The sequence below is a fragment of the Ahaetulla prasina genome, chromosome 10, assembly GCF_028640845.1.
Source record: "Ahaetulla prasina isolate Xishuangbanna chromosome 10, ASM2864084v1, whole genome shotgun sequence".
Lineage (NCBI taxonomy): Eukaryota > Metazoa > Chordata > Lepidosauria > Squamata > Colubridae > Ahaetulla > Ahaetulla prasina.
Window position 1 is genome coordinate 30,927,730 of NC_080548.1, and position 22,877 is coordinate 30,950,606.

The following is a 22,877-nucleotide window of genomic DNA, read 5'->3' on the forward strand; positions in this document are numbered from 1 at the left end:
CAGACAAGCAAGACAAATTCCTTGTGTGCCCAAACACACTTGGCCAATAAAAATTCTATTCAAGGTCCATGGGAAGCCAGATTCGCTTAACAAGCGTGTTACTAATTTAACAACTGCAAGGACACTTTAACAACTGCAGCAAGGAAAGCCGTAAAATGGGGCAAGTTCACTTAACACGGAATGTTTCACTTAATAGAAATTTTGGGGCTGAATTGTGGTCGTAAGTTGAGGACTACCTGAAATTGGGTGAAAGCACGGGCAAACTTATTACAGAACAGATCAGGAATCTGACTTACTAAAGACATAATGACTCATGTGGGATTTAAATTGGGGTAGGGTGAGGAGAAGATGGGTAGCGGGCATTAGTTAAATTTCAAGCATGTTATCAATTAATTTTAATGGGTCACATATCCATTGTGTTTGTCGACACCTTTTGAAACTTTCCAAGTACGTTGAGTCCCAAAAAAATCTCTCATGCTGCTGGTGCTGCTGTCATCCTTTAGAACAGGGGTCTCCAACCTTGGCAACTTTAAGTCTGGAGGACTTCAACTCCCAGAATTCCCCAACCAGCAAAGGACTAGATCAGGGGTCTCCAACCTTGGCAACTTTAAGCCTGGTGGACTTCAACTCCCAGAATTCCCCAACCAGCAAAGGACTAGATCAGGGGTCTCCAACCTTGGCAACTTTAAGCCTGGTGGACTTCAACTCCCAGAATTCCCCAACCAGCAAAGGACTAGATCAGGGGTCTCCAACCTTGGCAACTTTAAGCCTGGTGGACTTCAACTCCCAGAATTCCCCAACCAGCAAAGGACTAGATCAGGGGTCTCCAACCTTGGCAACTTTAAGTCTGGAGGACTTCAACTCCCAGAATTCCCCAACCAGCAAAGGACTAGATCAGGGGTCTCCAACCTTGGCAACTTTAAGCCTGGTGGACTTCAACTCCCAGAACCCCCCAGCCAGCAAAGGACTAGATCAGGGGTCTCCAACCTTGGCAACTTTAAGCCTGGTGGACTTCAACTCCCAGAACCCTCCAGACTTAAAGTTGCCAAGGTTGGAGACCCCTGCTTTAGAAAAACCCAGTTTTTCTAAAATGTCACTTTGAGGTCACCATAGGCTCTCTTACAATATCTACAGTCAATCCATCCATCAGAATAGAGCTAGAAAGGGACCTTGGAGGTCTTCTAGTCCAACCCCCTGCTCTAGCAGAAAGACAAGCGGCTTGTCCAGTCTCTCCTTTAAAAAACCCTCCAGGGATGAAGCGAAGTTGAAGAAGAAAACGAGACAAATGTATTAACTGCGGACAGAACAAGGTCTGTTCTATAAAGCCTACATTTAAAAAAAACAATTTAGATTAGAATGAAAACAAAAGCCAAAAACTTGCTCAATACCTTGTTCAATAGTAATAACTGTGAGAGGGATCTTGGAGTCCTAGTGGACAACCATTTAGATATGAACCAGCAGTGTCCAGCAGCTGCCAAAAAAGCCAACACAGTTCTGGGCTGCAAAAACAGAGGGATAGAATCAAGATCACATGAAGTGTTTATAATGCCTTGATAAGGCCACACTTGGAATATTGCATTCAGTTTTGGTTGCCACGATGTAAAAAAGATGTTGAGACTCTAGAAAGAGTGCAGAGAAGAGCAACAAAGATGATTAGGGGACTGGAGACTAAAACATAGGAAGAAGAGTTGCAGGAACTGGGTGTGTCGAGTTTAATGAAAAGAAGGACTAGGGGAGACATGATAGCAGTGTTCCAATTGTTGGAAGAAATATCCATCTGGGTTCAGTTCCAAGTGGGGACAAAGACACTGGAAACATGGAGACTGCTTGGAAAGATGGTTTAATGGTGGTCAGGATCACATGGCTTGAGATCCTGAACAGAAAAAGGGATGGGATCCTGTGCGCTCCCTAGCTTTATGCTTTCTCTGAGCTTTGAACTTTCTGGGGCACAGGAAGAGTATCCTGATTGGTTGTCAGACTCCCAGGGGGTGGGGGGATTGAGTTTCTACCTCTGACCCATTGACAAAGGTGGGGGGAAATGAGTGAGCTTGGTTGAGGCTTTAATGGCCCATTGACAAAGGTGGGGGGGAAATGAGTGAGCTTGGTTGAGGCTTTAATGGCCCATTGACAAAGCGGGGGTGGGGGGGAGTCAGGAAGCTGCTTTGTCTTTAAAACATGTTTCTCCATTTCTCATCCAGGGAAGTATATTCTGCCTTTTGAAATATTTTCTAAAATATTTCATTCTTCTAGGAGGGGGGTGGGTGCTAAATTCCTACACAATAACTCAGGGGCTGCCACAAAGAAGAGGGAGTCAAACTATTCTCCAAAGCACCTGAGGGGAGAACAAGAAGCAACGGGTGGAAACTAATCAAGGAGAGAAGCAACTACTTAGAACTAAGGAGAAGTTTCCTGACAGTTAGAACAATCAATAAGTGGAACAACTTGCCTGCAGAAGGCAATTGGACACACTGGAAATTTTTAAGAAAATGTTGGATAGCCATTTGTCTGAAATGGTGGTAGGGTTTCCTGCATGGGCAGGGGGTTGGACTAGAAGACCTCCAAGGTCCCTTCCAACTCTGTTATTATGTTATGTTATGTTAAACTGGGTCACACATTCCAGCTTGGTTGTTAGATGACGTCACCCGCCCGGCCTCCAGCCTCGCTGCCATAAAAGCAGCGCAGAGAGTCCCACGGCGCCGCACCCTCCAGGAGACGTCACCCGCAACGCGACTGCAAGCGTCGAAAGCCCCCTTCCACCGGCCGTCGCGTCTCGGGAGTGGGAGAGAAGCCATCGAAAGACGGGGCTGCCCCCGGCGGTGCCTGAGTCGGGATGGAGACCCCCCGCAACGCCCCCTTTTTGGAAGACAGCTTCACCCGCTTCTCTTCCCAAAGCAACGTCTACGGGCTGGCCGCCTTGCCCGGGGCGGCTCGCGGGGTCAGGCGAGGAGAAGAAGGCTCCGCAGGGGCGGGGTCGGAGGAAGCCGGGGGAGAGCTCTCGTCCCAATGGGGAGCAGACCTTGCAACGGGGCCAGGACAGGCGGGGCCCCCCGGGGAAGGCCCGGTGGGGCTCCTGGCGGCCACCCTCAAAGGGAAAGTCATTTATTTCCGCTACCAACACATGAAGTGGAGCCTGCGGCCGGTGGCCAGGGAGCTGCAGTTCACCTACATCCCAGGTAAGGGTGGGGGGGGCCTGCCCCATATCCGGGGTGGGGGTTAGGGAGGGAGGTTAGGGGTGGGGGTTAGGGAGGGGTTAGGGAGGGGTTAGGGAGGGGTTAGGGAGGGGTTAGGGAGGGGTTAGGGAGGGGTTAGGGGTGAGGGGTTGGGGTGGGGGTTAGAGGAGGGAGGTTAGGGAGGGGTTAGGGAGGGGTTAGGGAGGAGGTTAGGGGTGGGGGTTAGGGAGGTTAGGGAGGGGTTAGGGGAGGGGGTTTAGGGGTGAGGGGGTTAGAGGAGGGGGTTTAGGGGTGAGGGGGTTAGGGGAGGGGGCCCATGGGGTCTCCTTCCTGGCCTTCCCTGCTGCGTTAACAGGGGTAGAATCAAGCTCACGTGAAGTGTTAATAATAATAATAATAACAACAGAGTCGGAAGAGGGGGTCTTGGAGGTCTTCTAGTCCAACCCCCTGCCCAGGCAGGAAACCCTACACCATTTCAGACAAAATGGTTATCCAGCATTTTCTTAAAAATTTCCAGTGTTGGAGGATTTACAGCTTCTGCAGGCAAGTTATTCTGTAGGAAGTTAGCACCCACCCGTCCTAGAAGAATGAAATATCTTAGGAAATATTAAAAAGGGCAGAAGATTATATTTCCCTGGGTAAGACATGGAAAAACATGTTTTAAGGACGAAGCAGCTCTCTGCAGCTTCCAGCCTCCCCCCACCACACCTTTGTCAATGGGTCAGAGACAGTTTCTGTTCAGGAACTCAAGCCATGTGATCCTGACCACCATTAAACCATCTTTCCAAGCAGTCTCCATGTTTCCAGTGTCTTTATCCCCACTTGGAACTGAACCCAGATGGATGTTTCTTCCAACAGTTCCACTTATTAATTGTTTTAACTGTCAGGAAATTTCTTCTTAGTTCTAAGTTGCTTCTCTCCTTGATTAGTTTCCACCCATTGCTTCTTGTCCTGCCTTCGGGTGCTTTGGAGAATAGCTTGACTCCCTCTTCTTTGGGGCAGCCCCTGAGATATTGGAAGACTGCTATCATGTCTCCCCTAGTCCTTCTTTTTATTAAACTAGACATACCGAGTTCCTGCAACCGTTCTTCATATGTTTTAGTCTCCAGTCCCCTAATCGTCTTTGTTGCTCTTCTCTGCACTCTTTCTAGAGTCTCAGTATCTTTTTTACATTGTGGCGACCAAAACTGAATGCAGTATTCCAAGTGTGGCCTTATATGCCACTTTGTAATATGCCACTTTATAATAACTTTGGTAAGTTGTTCCACTTAGAATATTGGCATCCACTTTTGGCCACCATATAATAATTAAAAAAAAAAGATGTTGAGACTGTGGGAAAAAATGTGCAGAGAAGAGCAACAAAGATGATAAGGGGAACTGGAGGCTGAAACATATGAAGAACGGTTGCAGGAACTGGGTATGTCTAATTTAATGAAAAGATGGACAAAGGCAGGAGTGAAATTTTTCACTGGTTCTGTGGGCGTGGCTTGGTGGGCGTGGCTTGGTGGGCGTGGCAGGGGAAGGCTATTGCAAAATCTCCATTCCCACCCCACTCCAGAGGAAGGATACTGCAAAACCTCCATTCCCTCCCCACTCTGGGGCCAGCCAGAGGTGGTATTTGCTGGTTCTCTGAACTACTCAAAATTTCCGCTACCGGTTCTCCGGAACCTGTTAGAAGCTGCTGGATTTCACCCCTGGACTAAGGGTGATATGATAGCAGTGTTGCAATATCTCAGGGGCTGCCCCAAAGAAGAGGGAGTCGATCTATTCTCCAAAGCACCAGAAGGCAGGACAAGAAGCAACGGGTGGAAACTAATCAAGGAGAGATGCAACTTAGAACTACTAAGGAGACATTTCCTGATAGTGAGAACAATTAATCAATGGAATGACTTGCTTCCAGGAGTTGTGGGTGCTCCAACACAGAAGTTTTAAAGAAGAGATTGGACAACCATTTGTCTGGAATGATAGAGGGTCTCCTGCTTGAGAGGAAGTTTGATTAGAAGACATGTGAAGTGCCTTCCAACTCAAGTATTCCAGTACTTGAGGGGCTGCCCCAAAGAAGAGGGGGTCAAATTATTCTCCAAAGCACCGGAGGGCAGAACAAGAAACAATGCCTGGAAACTAATCAAAGAGAGAAGCAACCTGGAATTAAGGAGAAACTTCCTAACAGTGAGGACAATTAACCAGTGGAACAGCTTGCCATCAGAAATTGTGGGCACTTCATCACTGGATGTTTTTAAGAAGAGCCTAGCCTTAGACAGGCACTGAAAAAAGTGACTTATGACCGTTTTTCACATAGGACCCTTGCAGCATCCCCCCCCCTTGGTCACATGATCAAAAATTCAGATTCTTGTCAACCAATTCATATTTATGATGGTTGCAATGTCCTGGGGTCATGTGATCACCTTTTTTTGACCTTTTGACAAGCAACGTCGATGGGGAAAGCCAGATTTATTATTTATTTATTTATTTATTAATCATATTTATATACCGCCCTATCTCCCAAGGGACTCAGGGCGGTTTACAGGCACTAAAAACAGATAAATAGAATATAAATACAATATAAAACATTTAAAAAACTTATTCTAAAGCCCGTCCAATTAAAAATAGGAATAAAACCCAATTTAAAACCCAAAATTTAAAATCTAGCTCAGTCCTGCACAATTAAATAAGTATGTTTAAGCCCGCGGCGGAAGGTCCGAAGGTCCGAAAGCTGACGAAGTCCGGGGGGTAGATCGTTCCAGAGGGTGGGAGCCCCCACAGAGATTCACATTAAGATTCACTTAATGACCGTGTTACTCACTGAACAACTGCAGCGGTTCACTTAACAAGGAAGGTCATAAAATGGGGGCAAAACTCACTTAACAAATGTTTCGGGAACAGAAATTTTGGCCTCGAATGTGTTCTTAAATTGAGGGCTACCTGTATATGAAGGAGATTCCAAGTTAGAAATAGTGCATTTGTAAAGTATGTATAACTCTGTGCTTTCTGCAAGAGGAGATGGTGGTTTGTTTGTTTTTTTTTCTGTGATCTTTGGTAGGCGTGCATAACATAAATAGCTCTTCTTTTTTTCTTCTCCCAGTTGATGCTGAGATTGTTTCTATCGACACTTTCAACAAACCATCTCCCAAAAGAGGCCTTGTCGTGGGCATCACCTTCATTAAGGTATGCAGGTCATTTCATTCATTGTTTTTCCTGCAGTTCGTTACAGTGATGTGCCTACGTTTGCTGTGTTCATTTAAGGTATGTGGCTGTCGTGTCCCACCCCCCCACTCCAACGAACGAGTCAAAGGATGTCCGTGACAAACTTGGTAACGAAGCCTCTGCAGCTTGCCAAGTGCCTTCGAGGTTTATCAGGGCAGGCAGGAGTCCAAGTTGGGACTTCAGTGATAGGGTCCGGTATCGGCAAACTTGATAAGACTTTGCTTGACTCAAGGTTGGAATGCCAAAAGCAGGTCCTTTATATAGGCTGTGGGGTGTGGCTCCATGACTCAGCATTTATCCAGGCCTGCCCCACCCCTCCTTCTGCTGGCATCGCCTCTCAGATCTCTGGAAGCGAGGGTCCTCCCACCCTGAATTGTCTTCAGCTGGATCTGCTGGCAGCTTCTGGGAAAGGGATGGGTCAGAGAGAGCAGGGCCGAGTAATTCCAGCACCTGGCTGCCTTCCTGCTCTGACGGCTGAGCCAAAGGAACACACGCTGTACGAGTGAGGTTTATCGGGCTTGTCCTCCCACTCGGGGGCTGGAGGCAGGACAGGCCGTTCATCTTCATTATCAGACTCGGAGTCTGATAAAAGGCCCGGTTGGAGACAGGAGGGGCCCCGCTGAGGAGAGTAAGGAGGACAAGTCACAACAGTAGCATTCTTGCAGAAATGTTGTGGGCTGCAAATCAAACATTTTCTTTGCTGCCTCTAAGGTCTCTGGTGCATCTGAGCAATTCACAGCTTTATTCTTAACACCACAGAAACTACCATTTAAAACAGCAGAGGGTACCTGTGCAAACTTTGGAACGATGGAAGGCCCCCTAGTGCTCGATCTGATTTCTGTGAATCAAGCCGATTTCATTCGCATCGATGCAAGAGCAAAATAGCCTATTAACTTTTTGGCCAACTGTAGGTTGGCTGCTAATGAAACAGAATTATTGCAGGCCGTGCCATGGCCAGAGGTGACTTCAAAGGGTTCCTTGAATCCCATGGATTTGTCTGGATTATTCATTTGCATAAATATCAATCGACTTATATACCACTTCACACTGCTTTACAAGCTTCTCTAAGCGATTTACAGAGTCAGCATTTTGCCCCCAACAATCTGGGTCCTCATTTTACCGACTTCAGAAGGATAGAAGGCTGAGTCAGCCTTGAGCTGGTCAGGATTGAACTGCTGGCAGTGGGCAGAGTTTGCCTGCAATACTGCATTCTAACCACTGCAAACTATGGATGGATGGAAGGAAGGAAGGAAGGAATAGCAATAGCACTTTGACTTATATACCGCTTCACAGTGCTTTACAGCCCTCTCTTAGCGGTTTACAGAGTCAGCCTCTTGCCCCCAACAATCTGGGTCCTATTTGACCCACCTTGGAAGGATGGAAGGATGAGTCAATCTTGAACCTGGTGAGATTCGAACTGCCAAATTGCAGGCAGGCAGCAGAAGTAGCCTGCAGTACTGCACTCTAACCACTGCGCCTCCAATCAATCATGGGATTGTCCCCATCCATATAAAGAAGGCTGCTTTCGTAAGATAAAATCTAGAGGGCCCTCCAGACACTCTGAGATCTATGGTTTTCTATGTCTCATGCGCTGGATTCTTCTTTTCGGGTGGGGGGGGCGGAGTATCTCCTGTCCCTCATATTCCTATTACTGGTTATTCCGCCTCTTCTTGCTGTTGCTTAGCAACTGGGTGGGACGGAATGATTGACAGCAGCCTAAGGATATTTTATAAGCTTTATGCTGGTGTTAAAAGAAAAAAAAATACCATTAATATGATAATTGTGTATGAATTTTCTCTTGGTTTCCTCCCCCTCCCCCCTATTTTTTTTTTTTGCTAAATGTATTTCTCATCTTTTCCCTGGAACCTGTATTCTCCATCGCTCATCTTTATTCACTTAGTGACAGGTCGGTGAATAATACAGGTAGTCCTCGACTTACAGTGGTTTAATTTATTTATTTATTTATTTATTTACATTTATATCCCGCCCTTCTCCGAAGACTCAGGGCAGCTTACAGTGTATAAGGCAATAGTCTCATTCTATTTGTATATTTTACAAAGTCAACTTATTGCCCCCCCCAACAATCTGGGTCCTCATTTTACCTACCTTATAAAGGATGGAAGGCTGAGTCAACCTTGGGCCTGGTGGGACTAGAACCTGCAGTAATTGCAGGCAGCTGTGTTCTAATAACAGGCTTCTAACAGCCTGAGCTATTACGGCCCAATTTAATTTAACGACCGTTGGAAGTTACGGCAGCACTGAGAAAAGGGATTTATGACCGTTTTTCACACTTAACAACTGTTGCAGCATCCCTCCGGTCACGTGATCAAAATCCAGGCGCTTGGCAGCGGGCTCCTATTTATGACGGTCGTCGTGTCCCGGGATCACGTGATCCCCTTTTTGCGACCCTCTGTCAAGCAAAGTCAACGGAGGGGGTGGGAAGCCAGATTCATTTAACAACCATGCGACTCACTGAACAGCGGTGGGGGTTCGCTTAACAACGGTGGCAGGAAAGGTCATAAAACAGGGCAAAGCTGACTTAAGAACTGTCTCGCTGAGCAACGGAAAATTTGGCCTCCATTGTGGTCACGAGTCGAGGACTAACTAATTTTATTCCTTTGTCGTTATCACAAAAATGTTTTCCACTACCTGGCGTGTTCTGCACAGCTAGAGTCTGTCTGCAAGAGATCATGAATGGATGAATTCTAGGCATTTCCATCCCTATTTTTTTTTAATTTGCATTTATATCCCGCCCTTCTCCGAAGACTCAGGGCGGCTTACACTGTGTCAAGCAACAGTCTTCATCCTATTTGTATATTTATATACAAAGTCAACTTATTGCCCCCCCAACAATCTGGGTCCTCATTTTACCTACCTTATAAAGGATGGAAGGCTGAGTCAACCTTGGGCCTGGTGGGGCTTGAACCTGCAGTAATTGCAAGCAGCTGCTGTTAATAACAGACTGTCTTATCAGTCTGAGCCACCAGAGGCCCTAAACTTTCTAAAATTTCTACATTTCTAAAATTTCTGCCCTAAACTTTTTCACACTGTGGAATATAAACCACGTTGTTGGTTTTTTTTAATGGTCTTATTTTCCTTTTTTTCAGGATTCGGGAGACAAAGCCAGCCCCTTCCTTAATATTTATTGCGACTATGAGCCCGGCTCCGAATATAATCTGGATTCTATTGCACGTGAGTTTTCTCTGCACAACCTCTGTTCTGCGAGGCCATCTCTTTTTTTTCCTTGTTTTTTCCTTCCCTGGCCTCTTTGAGGTTTTCTAAAGCAGGGGTCTCCAACCTTGGCAACTTTAAGACTTGTGGACTTCAACTCCCAGCGTTGCTGGTTGTGGAACTCTGGGAGTTGAAGTCCACAAGTCTTAAAGTGGCCAAGGTTGGAGACCCCTGATCTAGTCCTTTGCTGGCTGAGGAATTCTGGGAGTTGAAGTCCACAAGTCTTAAAGTGGCCAAGGTTGGAGACCCCTGATCTAGTCCTTTGCTGGCTGAGGAATTCTGGGAGTTGAAGTCCACAAGTCTTAAAGTGGCCAAGGTTGGAGACTCCTGTTCTAAAGAGCCTCCCTTTCAGAAGTGGTATTCAGCCGTATTAGACCAGTTCACCCGAACCGGTAGCGGAAACCGTGGGTTGGCCCTGCCCACTTGCTCCAGCTCTATGCCATCGTATTTAGGCACGTTTTTGAGGCTGGGCGCATGCGCGGAACACATGTGTGCAAACAAAGCGCCTGTGTGGAAGGCAGGCGTGCATGTTCATGGCGAACCGGTAGTAACATAATCTGAAACCCACCGCTGCTGCCTTCTAAAAAGAATGGATGTAAGAAAAATAGCGAGAACATTCCCGCAGTTGTCCCCGGGATAAATGTTTTCTTGTTATAAAAAAAAAATGACTTTTTTCTTCATTATTGAATTGATTCTCCACGGCTGTTGCATGTAACAAGAGGAAAGAGACACTTAGTTAGTTGCCCCAAGTGGTAGAACCCATGATGACTACAAGACCCAGCATGCAGTGCCTTTTACCTTGCAGTCAAGAGATTCCTTTTGCAGACAATTGGCTTGGTATGTTTTTAAAAGAATATCCAGGAAATTATACCTAGCTGGGATAATACCTACTCCTTGATAGTGATAATTTCCCTTCAATTCGAAGATATTATTTCTCTTGGACACTCTCATAATCCCCAAATGTAAAACCCTACAGATCAGGGGTCTCCAACCTTGGCAACCTTAAGCCTGAAGGACTTCAACTCCCAGAATTCCCCAGCCAGCAAATTCTGGGAGTTGAAGTCCACCAGGCTTAAAGTTGCCAAGATTGGAGACCCCCTGCTACGGATAATCCTCAATTTACGAACCAGAATTGGGACAAGAATTTCCATTGCTAAGCAAGGAAGTTGTTAAGTGAGCCACGCCTGATTTTGTGACCTTCTTAACCATGCTTAAGCAAGTCACTGGGGTTGTTAAGTGAATCAGGTGGTCATGAAGTGAATCCGGCTTCCCTCGTTGACTTTGCTCGCTGGAAGTCAGTTGGGGAGGACCCAAAGGACGATCACATGTTCCTGGGACGCTTCAACCCATTGAAAATAGAGTCCAGTTGAATTTTGATCGCATGACTGTCGGGATGCTGTGACGGTCGTAGGTGCGAGGACTGGCTGTAAGTCACTTTTTCAGTGCTCTTGTGACTTTGAAGGGTCACTAAACGAATGGTTGTAAGTCAGGGGTGTTGTGTCTTGCCCGCTCTCACCGCAGCCGGGGCCTTCTTATCTGCTTCCGAACGCTGAGGAATGTCCTAGTATGCCTCCCGGCCCCAGCCCTGGCTCCATTCCCAGACAGGAGGAAGCACCTCCTGGCCCCAGCCCTGGCTCCATGCCCAGGCAAACGGAGCAACTAGACCCCTCCCCCTCCCCCACAGCATGTGAGCCTGAGGGAGGCCAATTACCAACAGCTGCCGACTGGAGTGACCCTCGCGTCAGAAGACTGGATAGGCGGAGGCAACAGAAGGAAGGGAGGGGCAGGCCTGGATAAGTGCTGAGTCATGGAGCCACACTCCATGGCCTATATAAAGGACCTGCTTTCTGGCAGTCTCTGAGTCAGGCAAAGTCGAACTTATCTTGCTGAAGTCACTTTCTGGTCTCCTGCCTGCTCTGAGGACTTTGCTAGGACTTTAGCAGAGCTGCAGAGGCAAGCCTGATTCGGATTTCCCTGACCCAGCCGTCAGCGGAGGAGTGGGACACGACAAAGGGCTACCTGTATCAGTTTGGGAACCGTGCCTGTTTCTCATTGGTTTTTATACACGTTAACTTTTTATCCCTTTTGGGTTCTTCACAGAAAGCTGCTTGAACCTGGAATTGCAGTTCACACCTTTCCAGCTGTACCATGCACAGTACGTACCTCAAAAGAAGCGATCCAACTTTTTGCCTTCGCCGTTAGCCACCTTCCCCTGCTGACGTTAACGCAGACGTATCCATGCAGAAACGCCACACATCGGTGTTTACTTGTGTTTTAGGAAAGGCAAGGAAGGAAGGAAAGAAGGACAGAGAAGGCAGGAGAGGAAAGAAGGGAGGGACGGACGGAGTAAATGGGAATGGAAGGAAGAAGAAGGCAGGAGAAGACAAAATGAAAGGAGAATGGAGGAAGGAAGGAAGGAAATAAGAATGGAAGGAAGGAGGGAGAGTGGGAGGGAGAGAAGAAGGAAGGAAGGAGAAGGCAAGACAAGGAAGTAAGGGAGGGAAAGACAAGAGAAAGAATGCAAGACGAGGGAGGAAGGAAAGAAGGAAATGGGAATGGAAGGAAGGAGGGAGGGAGGAAAGAAGGAAGGAAGAAAGGGGAAGACAAGAGAAGGGAGAATGCAAGACGAGGGAGGGAGGAAGGAAATAGGAAGGGGAAGGCAGGACAAGGAAGGAGGGAGGGAGGGAGGAAAGAAAGAAAGAAAATTTGTTGTTCTCCAGCGAGTGATTTTTCATGGCCTTGAACCTGGAGATGACGCAGGTCGATCATGACTAATACAATTCAGGGAAAACATAGGCTTTCTATATTTGTCTGCTTCACTTTCTGAGCTGGTGGCTGTCAGCAGCACTCGGGGTGCTTGAGTTCTCCACCAGCTGATGAGTAGACCTCCAAGAATCTTCTCAATGAAACTGGTTGGAGGTGCACTGCAGTTCCGAAGTTGTTACTATGGTTAAACTCAGCCTTGCTTCCTCTTTGATGATCCAGTCCTTTATCCCTCATCATGAGTCACTCCCTTAGCCATGTCTCCTCTGAGATACTCAAGAAAGAACAAGGATCTGATCAGGAACATCGGATAATGACTTCTTTTCTATTTCCTTCCTTTGCCCAATGTCCACTTAAGTGGAACTGGCGAGAGAGCAATTCTCTTAAACTGGCCTCTTTCTGGTGTTTTGACGTACAGCCAGCCTCAAATTACATGCCCCTAACTCGGGGGTGAAATGCTCCCGGTTCGGACCGGATCAGCCGATCCGGTAGCGATGGCGGCGGGTGGTTCAGAGAACCAGGAGCAAAAATCCCACTCCCAGCCCCGTCCATGCCCACTCAATCACCCGCTTGCCCGTTTGCCGCTTCTTTTAAAAAATGCTTTTTAAGGTTAAAAAAAAAAGGCTCTGACAATCACAGCTGAGTCGAGCGATTGTCAGAGCCTTTTTTTTTTACTGTTAAAAGCATTTTTTTAACAATCTATTCGGCTGAATAGGTTGTAAAAAAAATGCTTTTAAAAGATTCAAAAAAGGCTCTGATGACCACTGAGCTGCCTGATCATCAGAGCCTTTTTTTTCTTTTTAACTTTTAAAAGCATTTTTTAAAACAACCTATTCGGGTGAATAGGTTGTTAAAAATTTTTTTTTAAAAGTTAAAAAAAAAAAAAAGATTGCGCGCCACTGCTGATCGCCCCCCCCCACCTGCGCTGTTCTACTTATCCCATGCCTCCTTTTGGCGTGCGCTACATGCGCACCTCGCATTTTGTGCATGTTACACATGCGCGCACGCAACACACATGCACAAATAGCAAACGGGTAGTAAACCGCTTCAGATTTCACCACTGCCTTAACTCACCTTTTGGCAATGCCTAGTTGTAGATGCTGATCTTTGAAATCCAATAGTTTCCTTGGTTGGGGAAAATTGCTCTAAACGGATATTACGTGTGTTTCCCAGAAAATAAGACCAGGTCTTATGTTCATTTTTGCTCCTAATTTTTGCAATTAGGGTTTATTTTCCGGTTAGATCTTACTTTCAGAGAAAGACGGTACTAACTGCCTGGCTGACGATCTTAACTGGGGCTTATTTTTGGGGTAGGGCTTATATTACAAGCATCCCGAAAAATCACGAGAGGGCTTATTTTCTGGTTGGGTCTTATTTTTGGAGAAACACAGTGATAACAAAATACGAGAGGTTGGAAGGGACCTTCTTGCTCAGGCAGGAAATCCTATACCAGGGGTCTCCAACCTTGGCAACTTTAAGACTTGTGGATTTCAACTCCCAGAGTTCCTCAGCCAGCTTTGCTGGCTGAGGGATTCTGGGAGTTGAAGTCCACAAGTCTTAAAGGGACCAAGGTTGGAGACCCCTGGACTAGATGACCTCCAAGCTTTGCTGGCTGAGGGATTCTGGGAGTTGAAGTCCACAAGTCTTAAAGGGACCAAGGTTGGAGACCCCTGGACTAGATGACCTCCAAGCTTTGCTGGCTGAGGGACTCTGGGAGTTGAAGTCCACGAGTCTTAAAGGGACCAAGGTGGGAGACCCCTGGACTAGATGACCTCCAAGCTTTGCTGGCTGAGGGATTCTGGGAGTTGAAGTCCACAAGTCTTAAAGTTGCCACGGTTGGAGACCCCTGCCCTATGCCATTTCAGACAAATGGTTGCCCAATCTCTTCTTAAAAATCTCCAGGGTTGGAGCACCCACAACTTCTGGAGGCAAGTCGTTCCACTGATTAAATTGTTCTAATTGTCAGGAAATTTCTCCTTACTTTTAGGTTGCTTCTCCTTGAGTTGTTTCCATCCGTTGCTTCTTGGGCTTGGGGAGAATAGGTGGGACACCCCCTCCTCTTCTTGGCGGCAGCCCCTTCAGACATTGGAAGACTGCTATCATGCCACCCCCACCCCCCCTACTCCTCTTTTTCATTAAACTAGACACAGATTTTGCATTTGAAGACACGCATTCTCTTTGTGGAGTACGGTGGTGGGATTTCAAAACTTGACACGTTCGATGCTGCTTTTTGGTGTTCTAGGGTCCAAGTTGCTGATCGGCCAGAGACTGTCTTCCTCCTGAGTGGAAACGATCCTGCGATTCATCTTTACAAAGAGGTGAGATTTCCAGATGGACGTGGCCTCCCTGGGCATTCTAGTCCCTGGAATTCTTCTTTAGGTCCTTTGTGGTAGTTGTTTCTTCTTCTTCTCCTCCTTTTCCTTTTCCTTCTCCTTCTTCTTTTTCTCCTTCTTCTTCCTCCTCCTCCTCCTCTTCCTCCTCTTCCTCCTCCTCCTCCTCCTTCTTCTTCCTCCTTCTTCCTCCTCCTCCTCCTCCTCCTCTTCTTCTTCTTTAAATCCCAGCATTCTACTGCAAAGGTTGGCCTAGAGGTGGAGCTCTCGCCTCACAATCAGGAGGCTGTGAGTTCTATCCTAAGTAGAGGCAGACATTTCTCTCTCTGGGCACACTTGAGAATATATCTGCTGAACAAAACTCCGCACTGGCGACAGGGAAGGGCATCCGGTCAGTAAACACTCAGCTCCATTCAGTTTTTCCAGACTTCACCCCAATGCAAGGGATTGTGGGGTCGTTTAAAGATGATGATGATTCTGCTGCAAAGGCCCCCTTCTCCTTTTCTTTCTTTTGTTCCATCGCATCTCAGGTATTTCCCCCCCCCCCCGCCTCCCCCCCCCCCCCCCCCCGATCAAATCACTGTGTGGTGAAATGAAGCTTTTCCTGTCTTAAAGTTAAAAAAAAGAAAGGAAGCCAACAGTTTTTACACCTTCTCTGGTGTGAGCTGAGCGAGGAAGGAGGGACTGGCAAAGCTTTGAGTCGTCATGATTTATAAATTTCTGACGGAGTCTTTGGAAAGGAATCCTCACCTCTCAACTACATGTAGTCCTCGACTTCCAACGGTTCATTTAGCGACCGTGCAAAGTTACCGCCGGGATTGGTAAAAAGTGACTTAAGGACCATTTTTCAGAGCTGCAAACCTTTTGTGGCCTCCCCTTGATCCCGGGATCCAAATTCAGACCGACTCGTATTCATGACGGTTGCAATATCCCCGGGGGGGATGGGGCGTGTTACGTGATCCCCTCTCCTGACCAGGAAAACCAAGGCGGGGGGGGGATCAGATTCACTTAACAACCATGTGACTAACTTAACGACTGCAGTGATTCGCTAAACAATCGTGGCCAGGACGGTCGTAAAAATGGGATAAAACTCACTTAAGGAATGGAAATCTGGGCCTCGATTGTGTTGTAGGTCAAGGACTACCTGTGTTTATAATTCTTGGGGGGAGGCAAATAAAAGGTGAACTGGGGAAAGAAAGAATAAGGGATAAGCAGAAAATAGGGATTTCTTTGTCCCTGTGATGACACAAAGGCAACACAGCCAGAGAACCGATAGGAGTCCCTTTGTTATCACCAACTGTTCCTCCAATGTCCCTTTCAACTCTCTGGCCTGGAGAGAGAACTCTTCCACCAACCTGTCATAGTCTTTGGCTGGCAATACTTCAGTCCCAAACATTGCAAGCAGAAAACATCTAACAAAAAATCCAACAAGGCAAGACCAGGCAATTAATCCGGCAGGGCAAGCAAAATAAGGAATTCCACAAGTAAAGTAGCATGGCACTAAATCAAGCCAGGATTCAAAGAAACACCAGATAAACTCAGCGTTTGTTTCCGACAACCGCCCCTCCCATTTGCCTCTCCTTTTAAACTCCAGCAGCACCTGTGCCTTGTAAAGAGGATCAGGTCCCTTTCCTTCCTTGTAAGCCACGCAACCCATGTTGCTCTCTTCTCCATTCCTCCCTGCGCTGCCTAGGATGAGGAGGGGGTGGGTCTTGGTCTTCATCTGAACCCCCTCTCCCTTGTTCTACCTCTCCCCTGCTCTGCCCAGCCTGACTTTGCCCTTCCCCAGTTTCTTCCACAGCTAAGGGATCCACTCTCTCACTTTCCATCAGCTGTTCCTCTTCCCCTTCAGAGTCAGGCTCCGAAAGGGGCATGGCAGTCCCCCTGTTCTATGTGAGCAGAGCTAAACAGCAATTGGACAGGAGACCCCCTGGAAATCCCAAGGCTGTAGGCAGAATTTTGGGGCTCAGTGGGAGTCGCAAGACGAGGACCTACCTGTACCTTATTTTATTTATTTATTTTTGCAGAATGAAGAGCTCCATCAATTTGAGGAGCAGCCAGTCGAGAATCTATTTCCAGAGCTTAAGGAACTGCCCAGCATGTAAGCAAACCTGGTTTGTTATCAAGGCTTGAGGTTGGGGTTGGCGTGGGGACACAGAATGGAAAGGAGGATCGTGGCTTGGCTCAGTGACCCGCTAAGCCGTAATGTGGCTGATTGGGTTTAGTTGGACGTCTTGTGTGAAACCAACCATTGTGGTTTGCTAATTAAACCAGAGATTAGTGTGTTGGGTGTGGAAGGGACTTAACCCAGGTAATCCTCAGCTTATGACCGTAATGGAGCCTTCTCTTTTTTTCTTTCCTTCCTTGTTTCCTCCCTCCCTTCCCTCCCTCCCCTTCTCTCCTTTTCTTCCTTCATTCCTTCCCTCTCTTCTTTTTCTCTTTCTTTTTTTCTTCCCTCTCTCCTTCCTTCCTTCCTCCTTTCTTCCTCTCATTCCCATTTTGCTTCCTTCCCTTCCCCTTCCTTCTTCCCCCCCTCCCTCCCTCCCTCCCTCCTTCCTTCCTTCCTTCCTTCCTTCCTCTCATTCCCATTTTGCTTCCTTCCCTTCCCCTTCCTTCCTTCCTCCCTCCCTCCTTTCTTCCTCTCATTTCCATTTTCCTTCCTTCCTTCCCTCCCTCCCTTCCTCCCTCCCTCCCAACCTTTCTCTCACCATCCCTCCCCTCTTCGCAGTGTCCTCTGGCTCGACGTCTGTAACATTCCCCATTCGGGGCAGCGGATCACAGCTTTTGGCTGCCAGAGCGGATACATCCGGGTCGCTCAGGTCGAACCAGCTGAGCGAGGTAAGATTTTCCACCTCCTCCTCTTCCCCCACTTTCCTCCAGGGGTTGGGGTGGGGGGGCTTAACTCTGGCACTTCCTCAAAGCTTGGACTGCAACCTGTTAATCGAAGGGCGTTTGGGTTGATTGATTGGTGCCCCTTCTCTTCCTCTGGACGCAAAGTGGTGCTGCAGAGCTGGAGCATCCAACAGGACGGTCCCATCTCCAAGGTCCTGGTTTTTGATCTTCCAAGCATCAGCCAGCCGGATGACCCCTCTGGGATGGTGTCTTCGAGAGGTCAGATCCGAAGGGAGGGGGAAGTGGGGATTGGGAAGGACAGTCTCCCCCTTGGGGGCCCAGAGGAACCATGTAAATTGTGGGTTTCAAATTTTTTTACTGGGTGTGGCTTGGTGGGCGTGGCAGGGGAAGGTTACTGCAAAATCCCCACTTCATCCTGATCAGCTGGGACTCGGGAGGCAGAGAAGAGATGGGGGCGGGGCCAGTCAGAATTTTTACTCCCGGTTCTCCAAACTACTCAAAATTTCCTCAACCGGTTCTCCAGAACTGGTCAGAACCTGCTGAAACCCCACCTCTGATGTAAATCCTTATCTCCATCTTTTTCAACCAACTCGAAGAGGGGTGGACTTTTGGCTGTGGAATTCTGGGAGTTGTAGTCCACCCCTCTTCAAATCTCCACGTTTGGGGAGCACGGCATTGACTCCACCCAACTTCTCTCTTCTATGATCCTTTGAATCTCACCCAGGCAACACCGATCCCAATCCTCCAATCTACAGCGTCCTCGTAACCAGCACGCTCGAACTCTCGGTGGTTTACCGGTGAGTAAAATATGTAGGTGGCACGGGAAATCTGTCCATCCATGCACTTGGCTTCTGCTTGCTCGAGAGCTCGTTGTGTTTTTTTCCCCCCTTATCCCTTCTAGGAACGTGCTACACAGTGGTCTGGAGGACCAGTTGGTCTTACCCCTGAGTAACCAGTATGACAGCGTGCTCTGCGCGCTGGTGACAGATGTCGACTTCGATGGCGACCTGGAGATCCTGCTGGGCACCTATGGGCAGGTAAAGAGGTTGGCCATTCCTGTCCTTGTGGCAAAGCCTGGCTGTTCGTTTTTTTTCCAATTAGATTACGATTAAAGGCATTTTCCTTTAATCGAGTGCATTAAACACAAGGTCGGATCTGGCCCGCAGGACCATCCTGGAAAATGTAAGGATACAGCCCACGTCGCTTCAGCCCGGTCTATCCAATGCAAAGAGGAAACGTGCCAGCAGTTTGGGTAGTGGCATCCAGCTGGCCACACCCACCCACCCAGTTGGCCACGCCCCCCCAGGAAGTCAGCCACAGCCCTGATATATATTTATTTATTTATTTTTATCAATCATATATAACAGGGGTAGTCGACCTTTTTATACCTACCGCCCACTTTTGTATCTCTGTTAGTAGTAAAATTTTCTAACCGCCCACCGGTTCCACAGTAATGCGCCATGTATCGTCTGCGCATGCCTCTTGCGCATCGTGGATTGGGTTTGTGGGGGGGAGAGGCACCGGCTACCAGCTTTGCTTGTCTGTTACAGCTGGGTAGTGTAGGGGGAGATCCGCGAGCTATTCTGGGACGAGGCTCTTTTGTTTGCGGTCGCACTATAGCGCCATTTAGTTTCACTTACGTAACGTGAACTAAACTTATGCGCGGGCGATACAAATAGTATATTTTCAGAAATTTAAATTGTCACAGGGAATTTTATGAAAACCTAATGAAAATGTTTTTAAATAATGCTATGAACATGTTTTAAAAAGTCAATTAAATTAAAAAAAAAGGAAAGTGCTTCAGTATCGGACAAAACCCCTACTGCCCAACATGAAAGCTGGAACGCCCACTAGTGGGCGGTAGGGACCAGGTTGACTACCACTGATATATAAGATAACAGGTGAAAGTATAAACACAATTTGGATACATGAAAAGAGTAAGTAAAAAAATGGAATATTAGGACAGGGACGGAAGGCACGTTGGTGCACTTATGCACCCCCCTTACAAACCTCCTAAGAGGTCAACAGTAGATGATCTAAGGCAGGGGTCTCCAACCTTGGCAACTTTAAGCCTGGTGGACTTCAACTCCCAGAATTCTGGGAGTTGAAGTCCACCAGGCTTAAAGTTGCCAAGGTTGGAGACCCCTGATCTAGTCCTTTGCTGGTTGGGGAATTCTGGGAGTTGAAGTCCACCAGGCTTAAAGTTGCCAAGGTTGGAGACCCCTGATCTAAGGTAAAAGTTTTGGGGGTTTGGGGAAGAAACCACAGAGTCAGCTAGTGCATTCCAGGCATTGACAGCTCTTGTTACCGAAGTCATATTTTCTGCAATCAAGTTTGCATTGAAATGAAATTGAGTTAGACACTCCTGTCCTAGATCGTTGGAAGGTTTGTTTGGGGTAAAAAATACAAATGGATTTTAAGTTTAAATATTTTAGCCAGCAATTCAGCATTTCAAACACAGGCAGTTCTGGATGTACGACCCTCTGTTCAAAGTTATGTCGTCGCTGGAGAAAAGTGAGTTATGAGCATTTTTTCACACCTCTCACATGCTCAGATGACCCTAGCACACTGCAGCCGTCATGAAGCCTGAAATTTCAAATGCTGGGCAGCTGATTTCCGTTGCTCAGTGGGACAGTTGTTTAAGGAAGTAAACTTACGTTGTTCAACGAGACATTTAGATGACTTTTGCCTCATTTTACGAACTTCCTTGCCACGGTTGCGAAATGAATCACTGCCGTTGTAAGTTAGTGACACGGCTGTTAAGTGAATCTGGTTTCCCCGCTGACTTTGCTGGTCAGAAGGTCACAAAAGCGGATGACTGGGACACTGCGACCGTCATAAATACGAATTACTTGCCAAGCATCTGTATTTTGATTCAGATTCTACAATGGTCATAAATGTGAAAAACGGCCGTAAGTCGCTTTTTTCACAACGCTGTGGTAATTTTGCCCAGTCACTAAATGAACGGTTGTAATTCGAGGACTCCCTATACTGAGACTTCAGGAAGGTCAATCATTTTTTCATTTCTTGCTTAGCAGTATTATACAGCCTCCTTGGTCTTTTAGGAGCTTGTATGCCACAAGGGACGCGGTGGCTTAGTGGGTAAGACGCTGAGCTTGTTGATCGAAAGGTCGGCAGTTCAGCGGTTCGAATCCCTAGTGCTGCCGTGTAACGGGGTGAGCTCCCGTGACTTGTCCCTGCTTCTGCCAACCTAGCAGTTCAAAAGCACGTAAAAAAATGCAAGTAGAAAAAATAGGGACCATTTTGGTGGGAAGGGAACAGCCTTCCGTGCTCCTTTGGCATTGAGTCCTGCCGGCCACATGACCACGGAGACGTCTTTGGACAGCACTGGCTCTTCGGCTTTGAAACGGAGATGAGCAGCGCCCCCTAGAGTCGGGAACGACTAGCACGTATGTGCGAGGGGAACCTTTACTTTTATGCCACAAATCTATCTTTCGCTTGAGAGGATCAGATGCCAGCAGCTGAAAATGTCCCTTTTTCGCTTCCACAGTCATGAGGGATAGAAACTTGGTTTTTTAAAGAACCCTGAGATTCTAGAGATCTACATTGCTTTTATTTTTCATTTTCAGCTCAGCAGTATTATGCAACCTCCTTGATTATTTTTTTTAGGAGCTTTTATGCTACAAATACCGGACTGAAATCACGGCGAGACCCCACTGTTCCCAGCAGCCTCGCGGGGACTTCCACCTCCTGTGGCAGCGCTCTTTCCCCAGCCCTTTGTTGTCCATGGACTACGTAGACCTGACCAGCGACGGACTCTGCGAGCTGGCCGTGGTGTGTCTGAGGGGGCTGCATATACTCCAGGTTTGTGTGCCAGGAGAAGGAGGGGGATAGAAGACGCCTTCAGCAAAGGCCGCCCAAGAGGCAGAAGCAACATTGACCAGAACGTTCATTTTTAAGTTACAGTTAAATTACAATTTGATTTACAATTAACAATTGCAAACAGGTTATATCTTGTTTTGGATATTTTAAGTAGTTCGGAGAACTGGCCAATACTACTACTGCTACTAATAATAATAATGTTTTAATTTGTATACCGCCCTTCTCCCGAAGGACTCAGGGCGGTGAACAGGCAAATAAAATACAAACAGAAACATACACAATAATTAAAACAACCCTTAAAAAACTGATTCAAATTTGCCAGAAAATTTAAAATAACATTACACCCCATAAGAATTACAAAAATTTAAAACCCATCAAAATTCAATTAAAAATTTAAAATTTAAAATCAGGCCAGTCTGATTTTGGCTGGCCCCAGAGTGTAGAGGGAATGGGGATTTTTCAGTATCCTTCCCCTGCCACGCCCACCAAGCCACGCCCACAGAACCGGTAGTAAAAAAAATTTGGATTTCACAACTGGTAGGGCTTATATTGGGCGGCAGGTATAAGAATCAAGCTAGGACTTAACTAAGTTAAGTAGGTCATATTTTCGGGGAAAGATGTTTTTATACCCCTGTAATCCGCCTTGAGTCGCCATGTGCGGATAGGCCGCGATATAAATTTTCAAACAAGCAAACTGCTTTTTCCCCTCCTCAATGCAGCACAGCCTGGCCGACGTCGTCCGGTGCCTTCTGAAGCGCCTTCAGGAAGAGGCAGCAAAGCGGGCGTCCCAACCGAATGGTCCCGTACAGGACCAAGATTCCGGAGTTGAAGCTACGGATGGCCAAAGACCAAGAACATGAGGTCCTGGCTGTGCCTTCCACCCCTGCACCCCCTCCCCCACCCCCCACCCTCCCCTTCTCTTTTCATCCCCAAGAAATGAGGAATGGAATCGGGAGACCTCACCTCACCCAAAGGATTCTCCCCGCCTTCTCATGGGTCCCGGAAAGAGCGTGAAAATTTAATTTAGGCGGCTGCGAAGGGCGGTGGAAAGAACCAATCCCTTCCCATGACACTTTTTCACTGCCACCGACACAAAAGGATGTACCACAAGCACAGAAAGTGCTCTGCAGCCAGCAGACTTTAGCAAGTTATTTGTCTCTGTGCCTCCAAGGGGGTGGGGGCTACTCTGAATGTGTCACACCATCATAAATAAATAAATTAAATATTTGCAAAGATAGTCCTTTGACTGGCAGCAAGTCCGTTTAGTGACAAGCGTTCGAATTTGTTTTTGTTCGTTCCAAGTTGCAATGGCAGCACTGGGAAAAAAAGTGACTTATGACCGTTTTTCACATTTAACGGACCTCGTTGCAACATCCCCCGGGGGGTCACGGGATCAAAAATTTGGCAGACCGCTTCCTATTTATGACGGTCGTGGTGTCCCGGGGAATCACCCCATCCCCTTTTTGCGACATTCTGACAAGCA

At 47.3% G+C, this 22,877-nt stretch overlaps 1 protein-coding gene across 1 annotated transcript; it reads left to right on the plus strand.

Moving 5' to 3' along the window:
• The first annotated feature begins 2,733 nt into the window (after positions 1-2,733).
• On the plus strand, positions 2,734-22,631 carry KPTN (kaptin, actin binding protein). Its single transcript, XM_058195093.1, has 12 exons — positions 2,734-3,173; positions 6,253-6,335; positions 9,482-9,566; positions 11,706-11,760; positions 14,611-14,686; positions 16,726-16,799; positions 17,427-17,536; positions 17,696-17,809; positions 18,276-18,348; positions 18,453-18,588; positions 21,182-21,376; positions 22,114-22,631. The coding sequence occupies exons 1-12, from the start codon at positions 2,831-2,833 to the stop codon at positions 22,252-22,254; spliced, it is 1,485 nt and encodes a 494-aa protein (XP_058051076.1). The 5' UTR covers positions 2,734-2,830; the 3' UTR covers positions 22,255-22,631.
• Positions 22,632-22,877: the final 246 nt, after the last annotated feature.

Coding starts and splice junctions, on each gene's coding strand:
- KPTN (XM_058195093.1), top strand. CDS start 2,831: ATGGAGACCCCCCGCAACGCCCCCTTTTTGGAAGACAGCTTCACCCGC. Junction 11,761..14,610: donor TTCCAGCTGTACCATGCACA/GTACGTACCTCA, acceptor TTGGTGTTCTAG/GGTCCAAGTTGCTGATCGGC. Junction 17,537..17,695: donor GGTCGAACCAGCTGAGCGAG/GTAAGATTTTCC, acceptor CTGGACGCAAAG/TGGTGCTGCAGAGCTGGAGC.